The 16914-nt window shown below is 59.6% G+C and overlaps 1 protein-coding gene across 1 annotated transcript in view; it reads right to left on the bottom strand.

Moving 5' to 3' along the window:
• Window positions 1-138: 138 nt before the first annotated feature.
• Window positions 139-16914, bottom strand: part of STX1A (syntaxin 1A) — a 19746-nt gene continuing 2970 nt past the window's right edge. Inside the window, exons 2-10 of the mRNA XM_029945720.1 lie at window positions 8757-8863; window positions 8295-8394; window positions 5578-5652; window positions 4816-4889; window positions 4608-4716; window positions 4432-4505; window positions 3537-3674; window positions 1875-1985; window positions 139-1560 (exon numbers count right to left, since the gene is read on the bottom strand). Coding sequence (XP_029801580.1) covers window positions 1483-1560; window positions 1875-1985; window positions 3537-3674; window positions 4432-4505; window positions 4608-4716; window positions 4816-4889; window positions 5578-5652; window positions 8295-8394; window positions 8757-8863 — 866 coding nt within the window. The 3' untranslated portion in view covers window positions 139-1482. The remainder of the gene's footprint in view (window positions 1561-1874; window positions 1986-3536; window positions 3675-4431; window positions 4506-4607; window positions 4717-4815; window positions 4890-5577; window positions 5653-8294; window positions 8395-8756; window positions 8864-16914) is intronic.

Genomic DNA, 16914 nt, shown 5'->3' with positions numbered 1-16914 from the left:
CCAGAGGATCTGAGGTTGAAGGTTGAGCTGGGAGGCGGGATCCTCCGCCTCTGAGCCCCTTCTGGTTAATGCTGGGCCATTTACCCCCAGGTTCTAAGGCTGTGACCTCATGACAGTAAGTAAGAAACCTACACCAGAGACATGGTACAGATACAAATGTTTATTCTACATAAAAAGTTCACAAAATGGGCAGCTGGTTGTACCAAGACCTTTGGTGAAGGGGTGGAGGGAGGGCAGTTGCTGTTAAAGAAGGCAGCACGGACAGTGGTCACAGTCACTGGGCAGGAGCAGAGCTGAGGGAAGGCGGGGCGCAGGTGCCGCCCCATCCCCTACTGCATGCACTCGCATGCACACTCCTTGCCTGTCAACGAGGAAAAGGGGTCTCGGGTGGGGGCACGTTTCGGACTTGAGAAGCCCCGAGATGGGGAGGAGGGAGGTACTCCTCCCTGGCTGGCTGCTGAATACTGCATCCTAGACACCAGACACCCATGTGGCACATCACTGGGGGACAGCAAGGGCAGGACGCGATTGCAGGCCTGAAGTGACATCTGACTTCCCAGAGCACAAGAGAGCAGGGACCACTGTCCCAAACATGCAACACAATGGCTTGAGGACCTGACAGGCCTGCCAGGGAGAGCGGCTGGCCCAGGGGGCGGGCTTCGGCTTATGGCGGAGATCCGACGGGCCTGCTCTGCCTCCATAGCTCAAGGGTGGCTGGCAACCAGGCACCAGACAGTCTCTCATGGAATGTTACCTGGGGTCGGGCGTAGCCCAAAGGGGTTGCTCCTGGGGCTGCAGGATTGTGGGAAGGGGGGATGAGGCAGCCAAGACCCACTGGACTCTGCCCCTCGGCAGGGGAGGGAGCCTGGTCTTGACACAGCCAGAAGCCACCTGGCCACAGTACCCTGAGCCTCCCTGGCAGTGGTCAGCTGTTAGAGGCTTAGAGCTGGGCTGTCTCTCAGGGCCACCCCTCCCCTAACCTGAAAAGCAGCACCATGTGGCCAGCTGGTCCCCACCCCTCAGGGGGCTTGGCCTAGGGGGACAGCTGGAGAGGACAGAGGTCAGGGTAGATGGGCCAGTCAGTAGGAGGCAAGGTTGGGGTCCAGAGCGAGTCTCGGTCCCAGGAGAGGGCAGACCCCAGACTGGAGTGGAATTCATGAAGACAGGGGAAGGGGGGAGTATGGCTACCCTGGTGGCGCTACCTGGGAAGGGTGAAGGGGCCCGGGCCAGGCCTGAGTCTGTTCTTTGCTGACCCGCCCCGCCCCACCCCACCGTCAGTTTTTCCAGCCTGGCTCCCTGCCGGCTCCTCGGTACAGACACACACAGTCACAGAGATCATGCACACGATGGCTCGGGGCAGGGTGGGTATGGAGGGCCCTATGGCAGTACCGGGCGGGAAGGAACGCGCTCCGAGCCAGAAGGTAGCAGCAGCCAGGGGGCCTCCTGAGGGCAGACCATCCCCAGTGGAGTGGCGGGTGGTTTCTATCCGAAGATGCCTCCAAAGGTGGAGGCAATGACAATTCCCAGGACCACGCAGCAGATGATGATCATGATCTTCTTCTGCACCAGGGAGGCAGAAAGGAGCAGCCTCAGACGAGGGAGGGAGGCCAAGGGCTTGCGCCAGATCTTTGAGGGGGGTGACACAAGGAGCAAGGCAGGTGTGTGTGTGATGAGGGCTGGGGGATCAGACTGAGACTGAGGAAGGTGCGCCCGGAATGTACCTAGGGAGGCAGTGCACCGAGTGCTGAAGGCCTCAGGGTGAGGGCTCTGCTCAGCTCCCGGGTGAGGTCAGGGGGCGAGGTCAGGGCGGAGTGGGGAGGGATCTGTGGTAGTCCCGGGGGGCCCTAATGGGAGGGGGCAGGGAGGCTACTGACCCGGCGAGCCTTGCTCTGGTACTTGACGGCCTTCTTGGTGTCAGACACAGCTCTTTCCACATAGTCCACCGAATGTTCCACATTGTACTCAATCCTGTCAATCATCTCCCCCTGCAGGGCCAGGACACTCGAGCTCCAGCAGGGGCCCCCTCAGGACAGGACTTTGGGGAAGCACCCTGAAGTCAGACAAAGAAAAGGGGGGTGTGAGGAGGATGCGGTACCGCCTCTCACCTGTGCCCCTCAGGCCAGGCACCCCAGGCAGAGCAGCCATCCTGGGGAGGGAACTGGCCATGCAGTCTCAGCCAGGGGGGTGGGGGCCATGCAGAGAGCGCTGTGCTGGGGCCTGGAGCACAGCAGAGGGGCAGGCAGTCTGGACGATGTCCCACTCTGTCCTCTATAGGCACAGCGGTTCCATCCAGCTCTATCTTCAACATTTAAGGCCCCCTCCCCACTCCCATAGTCCTGGGCCCTATCATCTTGTCCCATGTAGCCCCCAGGGGCCATTCTGGCCATGACACTGCCCAAGACCCCCAGCAGCAGCTTTGTGACACCGGCGGCAGCAGCCTCATGGCCTCCCTGCCCACACCACGCCCACAATGCAGACCCTCCGGTCCAGAAGAGAATCCAGAAGCCCCACACCACCTTCTGCCTCACCTCCATTACCCCTGAGCTCCAGCTGCATGGCTGCCTCCTCCGTGAGCCTGGCTCTTGCCAGTCTCAGGACCATCCTGCTGCTTGGTCCCTCTGCCTGGGCGAGCTCTTCACTGTCACCCCAGGAAGTCTTCAGAGCTCAAATGTCACCTCCACAGAGAAATCTTTCCTGACCACCCCATCCAAAGTGGCCACTTGAGGGACTCTTATAGTTACTCCAAGTATGGCCCTCAGACTGGCAGCATGAGCATCCCCCTTGAAACTGTTAGACATGCAAATTCAGGGGCACCTGGGTGACTCAGTCATGTGAGCAGCTGACTGGATTTCGGCTCAGGTCATATCTCATAGTGAGATCGAGCCTCATGTCGGGCTCTGGGCTGACAGCATGGAGCCTGCTTAGGACTCTCTCTCTCTCAAAATAAACAAACTTCAGGCCACTCTCCTGACCTACCAATCTCTGGAAACGGACCAGAACACTTACAAGCTCTCCAGGGGATTTTTGGGCACTTTCAGGTTGGAGAATCCCCGCTCTTTTACACTGCCTGCTCCTAACATCTGAGCACCTGGCACAACTGGAGAACATTCCATCTGTCATTGACTTATGCTGCCCTTTCCAATAGACATTAGCTCCAGGAAGCAGGCCCTCAGCTGTCCTGGTCACTGCTATACTTCCAGCTCCTAGAAAAGTGGCCGTCCTCCATGCCCATGTGACAACCAGCTGGTGAATAAGATAGGACAAGGCTGGGTGTAGGGCCATGCAGAGCTTGGGGTCCTGGAGGGCCAAGCAGAGTCATGCAGCACCCAGGTCCTGGTAGCAGGGTCATGCAGAGGACGGGGTCCTTCAGGTGGGCACGGCCCAGCAGGCAGTTTCAACAGCAGGTAGTTAGTTACCTGGAGACTCGGTCCCTCCCAGGCAGGGCAGCGTGTCAGGCAGAAAGGGTCAGGGTTAGTGCAGCCCTAGGTGCCGCTGTGGGCTGGTGGGTGGAGGGCGCTGGGGCCCTCAATACTCACCTGGCTCTCCACAAGCATGGCCATGTCCATGAACATGTCGTGCAGCTCACGGATGCTGTTCTCCAGCTTGATGATCTCACTATGCCGCGTCTCAATCTCGCTCAGAGCCTGCTTTGAGATGCTGGAGTCCATGATGATCTAGGGGGTGGGAGCAGTGGGCTGGGACCCAGGGCCTGCTGAAGGGGGCAGGGATGGAGACCGGGGCCAGGACAGCGGGCCAAGGGCGAAGGCAGCTGGGATGGGCAGTGGCTCTGTCCTCAGCCACGGCATTCTCCCACTTCCGGCTTGGTTCTTACTAGCTGTTACGTGATTTCTCTGAGATGGACTTCGCCATGTTAACATGGGGCTAATAACACTCCCCCACCCCCCCCATGCCTGCCACGTAATAACTGCTAAGTGGTCATTCTTATCACCAGTCTTGTACAGCCCAAGTTGGCTGCCCCAAGGACCCAGGCCTTGAAGCGCCTTTCTCCCTTCCCCTCTCCTTTCTGCCTCCGAGAGGGTAATTGCCCCTCCCTTCTTCCTCCTGGAACCCATATCCCCTAGCTGCCTTCCACCCTGTGAGCCGCCTCCTTCAGAGAGCCCCCCTGCTCAAGCTTCACTTGAATGCAGAGATAGCCAAGGGCATGTGTTCCCCAGGAAAGGAGGAAGGCCCAGAAGATAGTGGAAGGCACCCCTAGCTGGTGGCAAATGGACAGAAGCAAGGAAGTGAACCTACCTGGGAGGAACCAGGAGACATGGTTCTTCTACTTCTGCCACTAACTTTTATGTGGTCCCTTTTCCTTTCTGAGACTCAGCCTTCTCTAAAACCTGCCTCACAAGGTGGCTGTGTCCAAACACTGCCCTGTCCCAGCACACCTGGGGGCCCGGTGGGAGGGATGTGGTCCACACTCACCCCGGAGGCAAAGATGGCTGGGTTTCCGCTCTCCAGCATGTCCTCCAGCTCCTCACTGGTCGTGGTCCGGCCAGCTGCGAGTAGGGGTCACACTGAGCCCTGCACACCCTAAGGAGATCAGTGCAGCCCCTGCCCCGCCCCTCAAGCCCCCGCGCCGCCCCACCCTGCCAGCTCACTGATCTCCAGCTGCCTCTGGATGCGGCCCTTGCAGCGCTCTCGGTAGTCAGACTGCGTGGCATTGTACTCGGACATGACCTCCACGAACTTGCGGGACAGTGTGGAGTGCTGGGGATCCGAGGGGGGGTGCAGGTGTCAGGCCTGGCCCCACCGAGCACCAGAATCCCAGGCGCCCACCTGCCCACCCCAGAGACCCGCTGGCAGCACCTGTGTCTTTCGGATCCTCAGGTCGGCAGATGAGCGGTTGAGACCTTCCTCCTGCTCGATGCTCTGCTCAATGCCTGGGGGAATGAACCTGTCTCCCTCACCACTGCCCACCCCCCTGACCCATGCGCCCAGGATATGGCTCAGGATCTCCCCTAGGGAAGGTCTTCTGGGGTCTGGGAGTGGGGTCACATGGGAAGTAGAGGAAGAGGGAGGGCCGGACTGACGGGGGGCCAACAAGGGCCCATCCAGGTACGATGAGTGCTTCCGTGTGTGCACACATGCATGCCCATTTGGGAGGTCTCAAGTGCACACCACACTATGTGTGTGAATGCCCACTATGTGCTAGGCCTGGTGGCTCAGGTCCACTCTGCCTCCTGCTCAGGAAGCCTGTGTGCCCAACAAGGATCCAGGCCCAGAGTGGGGAGGGCCCAGCGGCCACGCCTTGCACAACACACGGCCCCTAGTCCGGTGCATTTGTGGGGTGGGCACATTTGTGCTGCTGGCTGCAGTGGGCAATGATGTTCAGAGGGGAGCACTCCCTCAATGAAGCCTCGGGCATCTGTGTCCCCAGGCCCAGCCCAGAGCCTGGTACAAACAAGCCTTGCTGGGCAGCAGTTGAGGGAATGGGCACATGGTGGCATCCTCATAAAGGAAAGCAGGATCCAACGTACCCTTCAGAATTAGTGAAACCCCACGGCTCACAGAGGAAGCAGGCCCAGAGGGCCCCCCACTTCCCAGACAGGGTCTGAATCCCAGACTCACTCTTTAACTTGGAGCGAACTTTGTTTGCCGTCTTCTTTATGTCAGACATGAGCTCCTCCAGCTCCTCCTTCGTCTCTGCGGAGGCAGAAGGGGTACAGGGTAGACACCTGGGGTTCCCCTGCTGCCTGTCTGTTCAGGCTCAGCTTTTGGCAGAGAGGGGGCCCAGCCCAGTGGGGGACTCTGGGCAGACCCTGGGGCCCAGGTCTTCCCCCTTCCTCTGGCTAAGGCTCTGCCTGCCCCACTAATCCTGGGCCAGGGCCACACCAGCTGTAGCCTCTCCCTCTCTGGTGCTGCCTTCCAAGGAACCTCCCCTCCTCCTGTGCTGGCTCCCCCCGCCCCCCTGCAGATAACAGATGGCTCTAAATTTAAGGCAGAAATCATTGTGGAGCAGCTGGCATTGCTGGAGTTGGCGCTGGGGAGCAGTTACTTGATGCCTGCCTGAATCCAAGGTGGGGGGTGCCGGCTCACCTGGAGTTACCTGGTAGTTCTGGTGGGGGAGGGGAGGAAGCATCCAGCCAATAGGGTGACAGAGCTGGGAGCTGGGAGGGGCGGGGGTGGGGTGGGGTGGAAGCAAGCACCTTGGGTGGGGCAGACCTTGTTCTACTCAGAGTCCCCCTCCCCTTTCCCAGGTGCTGAGCCCAGTGGGTGGACAGGGCGTGAGGCACCTGGTCTGGTTGGGAGCTGACTAGGAAGCGCCTCAAAGAGGTGGGCCCTCTGGCGCACAGTTGGCTGTGAAGCAGCAGGTGGCCGGGCCTTGGAGGGGAAGTTGGGGGAAGGCCATGACCTAGGGTTTCTAGGGCCCTTGTTCCAACTGGAACCGCCTCTCTAAAGCTGGCAGAACCTATGGGGGGTCCTCGGCTTGCCCCACCCCCAGCGAGGGGTTGGCTGGCCAAGGGCAGCAAGGGGGCTGCTTCCCTATGGGATGAGGGTTGGAGCACTAGCTCCTGACAGCGCCCCAGCCTCAGGGCCACCCCAGGGCTCTACTTCCTGGAGAAACCAGGATTGAGCTCCTGGCTGAGCCTTTCTTATCCACCGGCTGCTTTCCTCTAGGGCTGGGGCCTCCCCTAGAAGGGGTTGGGAGGGGCATTTATAGCGGTTGATGGGGGGAGGGCTACCAAGCGGATCATGAGGTGGGGGGCTTCAAGGAGCAGAGAAGGGCGCCTGGGCGCCTCATTCGTACAAACAAAGGAAACTTCGTTACCAGATGCTCTGACGTCTCAGCCGCTTTTGCTCAAACCCAAAATAGCCCGGCCCGGATGGCAGCGCCCAGGGGAGGCAGAGCAAGCCTCAGCCAGGGAAGGCCCCCGACTCACTGCCACCTCCCCCAGTGACTCCTTGTTAACCGCGCCCTCTGCCCTAGAAGGAGCCCTCTCCCCGTGAGGCACAGCCTGTGAGCCCACATCAGTGACTGCAGTTCACTACCAACTGTATGACTCGGGCAACCTGTATGGAAGGTGGCCCAAGGGAGCCAAGAGAAACGGACTAGCACCTTCATCGCCCCATGCTCTGCCTGTCTTCCAGCAGGTGACAGGCCAGTGCCCCAGCTTGTTTGAGTACTCTGTTCCCACAGTCAGCCCCCTCTCTCATCAGGAGGGACCCACACGGGAGCATGCACCTGACTCAGACACACATGCGCACTAAGACATAGCATGCTGCCTTCCCAGACAACCCGCTGGGGAGAGGGCCAACACATGACAGCCACACTGAATGCATGCCCTGTCCTGGGTGGCCCCTCCATGCTTCCTACTCATTCCTAGCACAGTCTCCATGCTCCCAGCCTTCCCCAGGGCCTGGCATTGCTCTCAGGTTCAAGCACACTTTGGGGCTGGAGAGATTTCTTGTGGGGGCTTGAGGATACCAGGGGACCCAGGGCTGAAGGGCTATGGATGGGGAGGCACTGCTGGAGACGACACAGAAATCCAGCCCTGAGCACTTCTTGGGGGCCCATGGGCTGGTGCCCTCCAGAGGGACTGGTGAGGTGAGGAAGGAGGTGAGCAAGCAGAAGCTGTGTACACGTACGCACAGTCCACTGTCCAGGTTGCACACCTGGACCCCAGCCCTGCCACTGACTCCTGGGACCAAGGGGAGGGACCCGGGGGCCTGCACGCCCTCAGTGCCACACAGGGCAGTGCGGTGACCAACACTTCCCAGGAACTGTGACAGCAGGGCTGGGGACAGAGTGGAATGCAGACACACAGAGGCTCCTTGTGCAGAGGGAGAAAGGTGACTTCCTGGAATCCTGATAATGCCCGGCTCCAGGGTACCAGTGGCTGTCAGCTCTTTCCGGAAGCTCCTCCTGCTTGGCCAGCTTGCCCTCCCACGGCGCTGAGCCTCAGCACTGCCATCTGCTCCCCAGGAGGTTCGGGAAAGGGAGGGGCTGGGCAGAGAGGCTTCTTGTGGAGTTGGGCAGCACCCACCTACCCAGCTTACCTGAGGGGGGGGGCTGCGGCTGGTGCCTAATGCCACCCAGGCCCAAGGACGGCCACTCCACTCCGTACAAGTCCATGGGAGCCCTGGGCACTGAACCTCCCCCGCCCCACCCCACGCCTGGGCCAGCTGTGTTTCCTGACGTTTTCCATGAGGCCCTCCCTGTCCTGCCCTCGCCCGAGTGCCCCTCCACAGACCAACAGTGGGGACGCTGGGGCTCCAGGAGCCCCTCCCCGGCAGCAGCACCTCCCTGGAGGCCCCCAACGCACCCCCCCTTCCCGCACACTCACTCTCGTCAGGGTTGGGGGAGGCCAGGATGGCGCTGTGCTTCCGCTTCACCTCCTCCACATTCTCTGAGATCTTGTCAATGAAGCCACGGATCTCCTCCACCTGTGCCAGGGCCAGCCAGTCAGGGGGAGGTCCGGGGGGTGGGGGGCTCACAGGCTCGGGGCTGGCCCAGGCTGGGGCTGCGGTCAGGTTCAGGGAGCGGCAGGACCAGGCTTCAGGTTGGGGGGGGGTGGGGAGTGAGGTGGGGGCAGGGGCTCCATATATCCTTCTAGAACAGAATGAGGAAGAGTGGGCCAGTCTGCTCCTAAACTTTGCTCCCCTCTGAGCTTCAGTCTATTCTCCTTCAGAACGGGTCCGTTATTTGGTGTAAGAGCCCTGGGTCTGGCTACGAGGACAGATGTGGGCCCCCCCCCCCACCAAGGTCTGCCAGTGTATGTGAGGAGGTGGGGTGTGCTGGCTCCCACCTGTTCAAAGAACTCATCCATGAAGCCATCTCGGTCCACGGTGACAGTGACATCGTCATCATCATCGCTGTCCTTGGCCTGCACAGGGGCGTGGACACATGATGGACCTGTGGTAGGTCCAGTGGGGCCCGCTGGGCCTGGGGCCAAAAACTGCCCAGCATCTAAACTCAGCAGCTCAGCTCCAGGGCCCCGGCCACTAGCCTCCGAGGCCTGGCTGTGCCCTCCGCTCCCAGCCACAGGGAGGCCTGGAGGACCCCTGGGGACCCGGCATAAGGAGAGAGGCCTTGCCTGTCGAGTTGGCGACAGCCCAGGGACTCCTTCCTCTGCCCAGGTGCCTGCCCCTTCCCCACAGTGGGGTCCTCCCAGTACGCCCCTCACCCTAGGGCACAGCTGGGAAGGCTTGGTCCCCTGGCCAGTGGCCCCAACCCACAGACCTGGCCTGACACAGGCTGCCTGGAAGCCATTCCTCTCTACTTTCTGGGCTTGAAGGTTTTAATTAAGATGGGGCCCAAAGTTCCCAAGTTCCCTTTCTGGGGGGCATCTGAGAAGGTGGCCATGTGCCACCAACACATGCCTCCAAAAAGGTAGGACGGCTCAGAAACAGGACCATCCCACAGCCCCACAGGCAGGCCTGAGAGATACCGCCTGCACGGGGCTCTGCTCACTCTGTTCTCTCCTTGTCAGTCTTATTTTTTTAATTAACAATTTTTTTAATGTTTGTTTATTTTTGAGAGTGAGGGAGAGCACAAGTGGAGGAGGGACAGAGACAGAGGGACACAGAGGACTCAAGATGGGCTCCGCACTGACAGCAGAGCCCGGCACAGGGCTCGAACCCGTGACCTGTGAGATCATGACCTGAGCTGAAGTCGGATGCTTAACCAACTGAGTCACGCGGGCGCCCCTCTTCTTGTCATTCTTGACAGCAGACCTTGATCCTCTTTCCCTCCAGGCCCAGAGGCGGGCTTGGCAAGCCCAGTCATGTCCCTTGGCTCAGGGCCTGCCCTAGGCCTCAGCTACAGGTGCAGGTCCCCCCCAGCCCCCCAAGAGCAGCCGTACAAAAGCCCCCACCCCCACTTGTGCCGTGGGGTGGGGTAATTACCCCTCTGACTTCCCAGTGTACTGGCCATGCTCATTACTGTCTGCCTCGTGCACCTGCAGTCGCCAGGGGCAGCCCACTCTGCTGGCAAGGGCAAGTCTGTTCCACAGCCAAAGCCAGGATGCCCAGGGCAGGAACAACCTCGCCTTGGACTGGGGCTCTCAGGCTTGGTCACGCCTCCTCATTTCGTAGCACCCATGGGGGCAGGTATGAGCTGGCTCAGCACTGGCCTTCACCTCGATCTCTCTTACTTCAGGGTCAGAGTCAAGGACGGGGCAGGTAGAGGCCGCAGGTCGGTGAAGCTGAGGGACCCCGAGGGCTGGGCCCAGCTAACCTGCTGGGGAGGGACGCAGGCTCGGCACCCAGCACACACAGTGGCTGAGGGACCTGCCCTCTGGGTCTATCTGCTCCTGTATGCAGTGGGGACAGTGACGCCTGGCCTGGCCACAGGGACAGAGGGCGGAGACAGGGTGGGAAGGCACAGCTCGTTCTGTAAAGTGCTGTGCCCCTGGGGCTCTCGGGGTCCCACTGCCCCACCGGAGTCGGACCAGCCAGGAGAGGGGGCTGGCTGGGAGCTTCCTGGAGGCGGCTCTGACAGGCCCCTCTCATCAAGAGATCACACCTCCTCCCCCAGCAGCTAAAATAAATCCTCGCTCCCACAAGTGTCTGTGGCTGCTACCAGGTGGCCCCCTCCCCCCAACTGAGCCCACCTATAGACAAAGAAAATCTAGGAGCCATTTCTGCACATTTGGACCTTGCCAGGCCCCGGAGCTAAGCTGGAGGAGCACTCCCTAGGGAAACTGAGGCAAGAGTGCAGTCTGGAGGAGCCCAGGTCCCCTTCCAGGGCAGCCTGCCAGCTTGGGAGGTGGCCCTAGGAGTCCTTGCCATTCAGCACCCTGCCTTCTCTCTTTTTCTGGTGTCTAGAGAGAGACATGTGGACAGGAAAGGTCAGGACAATTTTCCAGCTCCCCTCCCAGAAAGAGTAATGGCCGGCTGGGGCCAAAGAGAAGGGCATCAGAGTTTCCAAGGATGAGGGTCATTGCCAGAGACCCCTGGGATCTAGGCTGGTGGCTCTCCCCGGGCCTCAGCTTGCCCATCTGTAAAATGAGGACGTATCATCTCCAGGCATTCAGGAGCTCTGGCCTGCTCCCTCCATGGCCTCCCCAGAAGCCTGAAGAAGTCTGGACACAGGCAGCTCCTCCAGTGCCAGGTTGGCAGGAAAGATGCCTACGCTCCCCTCCAGACCCTCCGTCACTGAGGGCAGAGCTGAGGAAGGGGATATCTGGGGCCAGGGCCTGACGGGGGGTGCCCCAGGATGGGGACTATCCTGAAGGTGGCATTCAGATTAGCCCCAAAGCTAGTTGGAGGGTTTAGGGCCTGACTTCACAGTCTTGGTCACACCTGGTGGTTCCGGGCAAAACCCTGAGGGGATTCTCCCTGGGAACCCCTCCTTCCCAAGTCTGAGCACTTCTTCCTCCTCAGGATTTTTCGCCCACTGCCTCTCCTCACCTCACTGCTGCCACCTGAAACTGGACCCAGCATGCCCCACCTATAACCATTTCTCTGCTTCTATGACCCATGGAACTGTCTTCCTGTTTCCCCATGCAATTCCCTCTGCCTGGCAAGCTGATTCCATGAAGCTGACATTCATTCTGCTCATCTTTGGATGCTGCCTCCTTCCAGAAGCTTTCCCCAGCTCCCGGGGTCAGTATCTTGCTCCTCTGCCTCCCCGCACACTATTCACTTCTCTACTGGAACCATAACCACACACTCTCAGGCCTGAGAGACCTGAAAAATCACTGTCACCTCAGCTTCCAGCCTCAGCTTGCACACCTCCTGTGATGGCGAGCTTACTACCTTACCCAGGCAGCTCTGCCCATATTGGGCTGCCCCAACTGTCCCTTTCTGGTGTAGTTTGGCCCTAGGCCATAAAGAACCTGTTGGTGCCCTCTCCTTGGGCTGGACCTGCCGGAGATCTGAAGACGGCATCTGCCTCTTCCCTGGGTTTTTTCTTCTCATGTTGGCCATTCCCTGCCCCTTGGATCCTTCTCAGGGCCCTAAGTTGCAGCCCTTGCCCCAGACTTGCGTGGTTCAGCCTCTGTCTTCTCCTGCAGCACATGATACAAACTAAATCTGCTGCTGATGGTGGTCTGAGTGGTACCGAAGAGCTGACCCATTCCTTCCCTCTTTTTACATAACCTACCTCTGTTAACGCAACCAGAAATCAGTATCATATATGATATATGATCACATCAGTTGGTGATCATATAGCACTTCTGCCCAAGAAAGCCCCAAGCCCTTCCCAACCACTGTCTACTTGGTTGGATTTTAGGCTCAAGTGAAGGACCTTTTTTTTCTGCTTCATTTCATTTGTTCAGATCCTTGTTCCACTTTGTAAGAATCTGATGACTCATGACTTCGTTGCCCCCTGCAACCTCATCCACGTCTAGGCTGGTGCCCTATGGCATCTTTCTAGAGACATCCTCCAGGTTAACTAAGACCCTGGCCAGGTCTCATGGGACACTGAGTAAATGATAAGCCCCAAACCCAGACACGCTCCTGACCCAAAAGGAAGTAGGAACTAGGCTGGTGTGCCATCTCCTAGTCCGGGATGGTCAGGTGGACATCTACATGCACACAGGGGCCGCCCGGATAGTTTTGATTCGTGAGCGCCCCAGCTCCCTTAGAAATCTGCCAGCCTTCTGTGAGTGACAGTCACAGTTCTGGAACGAGGGCTGGACTGGACTGGGGACTTGAGGTGGCAGCTGGAGCCTGGGGTGGTCACAAGCTTGAAGCTGCAAACATCTTTAGGGAAAACTCACGCAGGCATCCTAAGATGCACTCTACCTGCCACCTGGCCCAAACAGGGTTCCACTTCTTTCTCCTGAGCCCCCATCCCCAAGGGCCCCTCAAGTCAGAAACTGGGGTGCATCTCATCCTTCCTTTTCTTCTCCCATCCAACCAACATGTGACTTGTCATGATGTGTTTTTGTTCACCCATCCATGGTTCTCAATCCTGTTCCAGGATCATAATCCTTTGGGGGCTTAAACCGCACCCCCCACCAGCTTCCAGGGCTCTATCCCAGAGAGACTGGAGTTTAGGGGCGTGGGGCTGGTGAAGCTGGTTTTAAAAAGCTCTCCCCCCGCCTTGTCCCCCCAGGGTTGAGAACCACTGGTCTAGTCTTACTCCTCTCTGACAGGCTCTGGCCCAAGCAGTCAGGAGTGAAAGCCGCACTTGTGAGAAGCCCCTGACCTTCTAGTGGAGGCCAGACAGCTCTGGCCGTCTCTCCTGGCAGAGGCTCCAGGATCCCACCATACCTTCCTGGAAACAAAAGTGTGAGTCCTCCAAGAGGCTCGGAGGCCAGGCAGCCTCCAGGCCTGTCTCCAGGGATGGAGGGTGGGAGGCCAGCCAGCAGGGCTGATTCATTCCTCCTGGGCTGGAGTTGCTGGTGTCTGTCTTGAAGGCTATCCCCCCACCCCACCTCCTTTTTAATGACGACTCAAAGTCAATACCACCAGAGCAGAGAGACCCAGAGCTGAGTCAGGGGGATGTGCAGCCAAGCTGCGTCTCCAGCAAAGAAGGGCTCCCCCAATCTGATCCCTTCCCCCTCTCTGCAACTTGTGTGTCCCCTTCACCCAATCCCTGCCCCTTAGCAGGGCCCCCGGGCAGCCCCAGGAGGTGAGCTGGCCTCTGCCCGGGCCCCCTCCAATACAAGGTGTGACCTTAGATAAAGCCCTGGCCCCTTCCAGACCTCAGTTTTCCAATCTGTGAAAGGGGAAGTTGGACTATACACTCCCTGAAGGTCATTTTGGCTGCACCCTAGATGAAAATGTGCCCAAATTCATTGCACCCCAAGGAGGTCAGAGGAGGGAAGGAGGCCTACTCTTATATCCCCATTTCTTCTGCTCTGCAAGGTGGATCCAGCTGTGAAATGGGCACAGAGAGGTTAAGGCAAGAACCTGCCTGGTGTTGCCCAGGACACCCTGTCTCTCCCCAGCAATGAGAGAGAAAGGGAGGCCTGGGGGGCAGAGGGGTGCACCGGGCTTCCCCAGCTGGGCCTGCCCCTGCCAATCCAGGGAGCAGGCATCAGGCCACCTAACACTCTCTCTTGGTTGGGCATTCCAACCTCTCTGCCTTTACTCATGCAGGTCTCTCTTTTCGGACCACCTTCCCTCCCCCCACTGAAATCCAACTCCTCTTTCCAGACCACCCCAAGTTCTCTTATGCCAGGGTCTGGCGGCCTCAACACTCCCTCATCTCTATCTTCTGGCTTCCGCAGCAGGCCTCCTGGGATCAGCACAAAGATAAGCACCGTTCCGGGCCCAGGGAGGGGTAGATCTGAGAACTTCTAGTTCTCAGAAAACTAAGGAGGCTTCTGAATTGGGGCAAGGAGGCAGCTGCGTGCCAGGTGGGGCCACCCAGGGACACTTTGCCCCAAGTCTCTCTGGCTGTGTGACCCTGGGCTAGCCCTTGCCCCTCGTAGGCCTCTGGGTTGCCCTTTTGATCTCTGAGGACCCCCAATGGTCCCTCTGCTCTGTCTGCACTGGAGGATCAGCCGCAGGAGAGATGGGAGCGGAGAAGGCTGGAGGGCTGGGCCTGGGCTGCAGAGCACAGAGGAAATGCGCCAGCTCCTTCCCCAAGTGTGACTTTTATAAATAAGCTCACTTTGCCTTCCTTCCAAATGTGGTGGCGTTGGGTGGGGAAGGAGGAGGGGGGAGGAGGGAGGGAGGAGGGGGGAGGGAGGGAGGGCTGGTGGTGGTGCAAGTCGCTGTCCCAAGCACCACCTCTGTCCAATCCAGCCAGTGCTGGCCTCTCGGTTCCTGGAGATTCTGATTTGAAAATTCCAACTCCTGGGGTTCAAGGTCTCCCCAAAATGTGGAGTCCGACTCAGGAGACCTGTGACTACCCCTTGCCCTGAGAAGCTGGGTTCTAGGTGTCTTAACTCCGCTATATAGATGGGAACCCAAGGCCCAGAGGGAGACTTGTGGGAAATTATAGTACTCCCCCCCAAACTAACTGTCCCACCCCATCCAGTATGGGCTTCTGGCGGCTACAAGAAACCCCCAATGGGCAGGGCCACCCAGCAATGGATACAGCAAGCCTCCAAGGGTTCTGAATGCCTGAGGGGCGGGTTCTAGAGAGGAAGCCCCCCTCAATTCATGGAGAAGCCAGGCCTCACCCTCTAGGGAACCACCCTTGCTGTGTTTGTATATATATGTGTGTGAGGGGGGTGGGGGTGAGGGGTCACAGAGACACACACCGGAGCAAAAGACCTGGGTTCAAGATCCCTAAACCCTGGTTCTCCCAGTAGTCCCCCAGGCCCAGCCAGGCCTAAGTTTGACTATCTTCGGGAACCAGCCAAAGCCCCTTTCTACCATCCCTTTTGGACTACCAGACTTGCCATTGCTCTCTCGTGCCTCAGTTTCCCCCTTTATCAGAGAGGATGAAGGCTGATGAGCCAGAGATCCTGTCACATGAAAGGACTGTTTCCCTGACCACTTGGTCCCCACATGTACTCTGGTCTGACCCACCAGGCACCCGGGCATCAACCAATGCACCACGTGGGCACACACCACCAAGATAACATTCTTTCTGACTCAACGCAGCACAGGAAGCTTGAGGGCAACCGCAAGGGCTGGCAGGAGAAGTGTTTAGACATCATATATGACATGAGGGACCATCTTCTTCCTTTGAAACCTCGTGGCTTTTACCCTAGGGGCTGGGCACTTGGCCAGGAATAAAAGGTCTGATGGGAGGTTGGGGCCAGTCGCCAGAGCAAGGGGGAGATGGAGGCAGGATGGTACAGGTCTCAGCTCCGTGCGGCCCAGGGGACAAGGCTGATACAATGGGGGAGATGGGGCACAAATGCGGGGAGCCCCTGGACAAAGAGGTCAAACCATGGGATCAAAAGCCCAAAGCACACTTGAAACTTTCCATATGAGAGGATCTATGTCTCTGGCTCCAGGTGGGGCAGCAGGGGGAGGGTTCTGAGGTGCCGCTGAGCTAGCAGCCCCCCCCCCCCCCATCAGCGGTGCGGGAAGGGCACCTGCCAGCCAGCAGGGTGGTAAACTAGGGGATCAGACAAGAGTCGGCCTGGTCTAGAGTCCTGATGTGCCCTTCCCCACAGGCAGGGTTCATTTCCTTCACTGCTCCCACAGGCCCCCAGGCTTGCCACCTCTAGGGGCAAAGGTGAGAATGCCCTGGTAAACGTCGGCGGCCAGGGGAGACTGGGGAGTGGGGGTGAATAAGAACCAGGTGGCAGGGGTCTGGGTCAGGGCTGGGAAAGTGTGGGCTCCTGTCAGCCTTTGCGCATCCTCTTACTCCCCCCAAACCCCGCCCCAGGAGCCACACCCCAGGGGCCCCCGAGATACAGGTGGATAAATAGATAGGTTCAAGTTGGAATCTGACCAGAAACCCCGGAAGGGTCTGACAACGCCACCAGGGTCGGGGCTTCCCGGAGGCCAGGAAGGTGGACCGGGGGGATGGGGAGCGAATCTGACCCTTCAGGGACCTGGGCGGGCAGCAGACCCCGAGCGCGACCGGGGTAGGGAGCCACAGGTGATGGGAGCTACAGGTGACGGGGGCGGCCCGCGGGACAGCGCCCGCCCGAAGAACCCAGCCCCACCCGGCGGCCGGGTTTCCGCAGCGCTCCGCAGCTGGGCTCTGGGCAGGGGACCGCCCCCGGCCCCTTCCCGCGGCGGTCCCGTCGTCTGTCCCTACCAGTGCGGGGGACAGGAGAGTCAGGGATGAGGCACAGTGTGGGGACAGAGACGGAACCTGCTCCGCGGACTACGGGAGAGGTCAGCCCCCTGTCCCGCCGCCGGTATCCGATAATAGCCCTCCGACCCCCCCCCCCAACACAAGAGGACGCCGAAAAGTTTATCCAGGATCCCGGGCTCCGGCCGCCAGCCCGCGCGGGCCCACGGCACCGAGCTCACGCGAGCCCGTGACCCCGAGTGGGTCCGAGGGGCGGGACCCGGAGGGAGGTAGCGCTCCTCGGGTCCGCACCGCTCCTTCCCGCCAGGTCGGGGACTCAGGGGCTGTCGCCGGGTGGCCGCCGA

The sequence above is a fragment of the Suricata suricatta genome, chromosome 8 (genome assembly GCF_006229205.1).
Source record: "Suricata suricatta isolate VVHF042 chromosome 8, meerkat_22Aug2017_6uvM2_HiC, whole genome shotgun sequence".
In the NCBI taxonomy this organism is placed as follows: domain Eukaryota; kingdom Metazoa; phylum Chordata; class Mammalia; order Carnivora; family Herpestidae; genus Suricata; species Suricata suricatta.
This window is presented reverse-complemented; position numbering and strand designations above follow the sequence as displayed.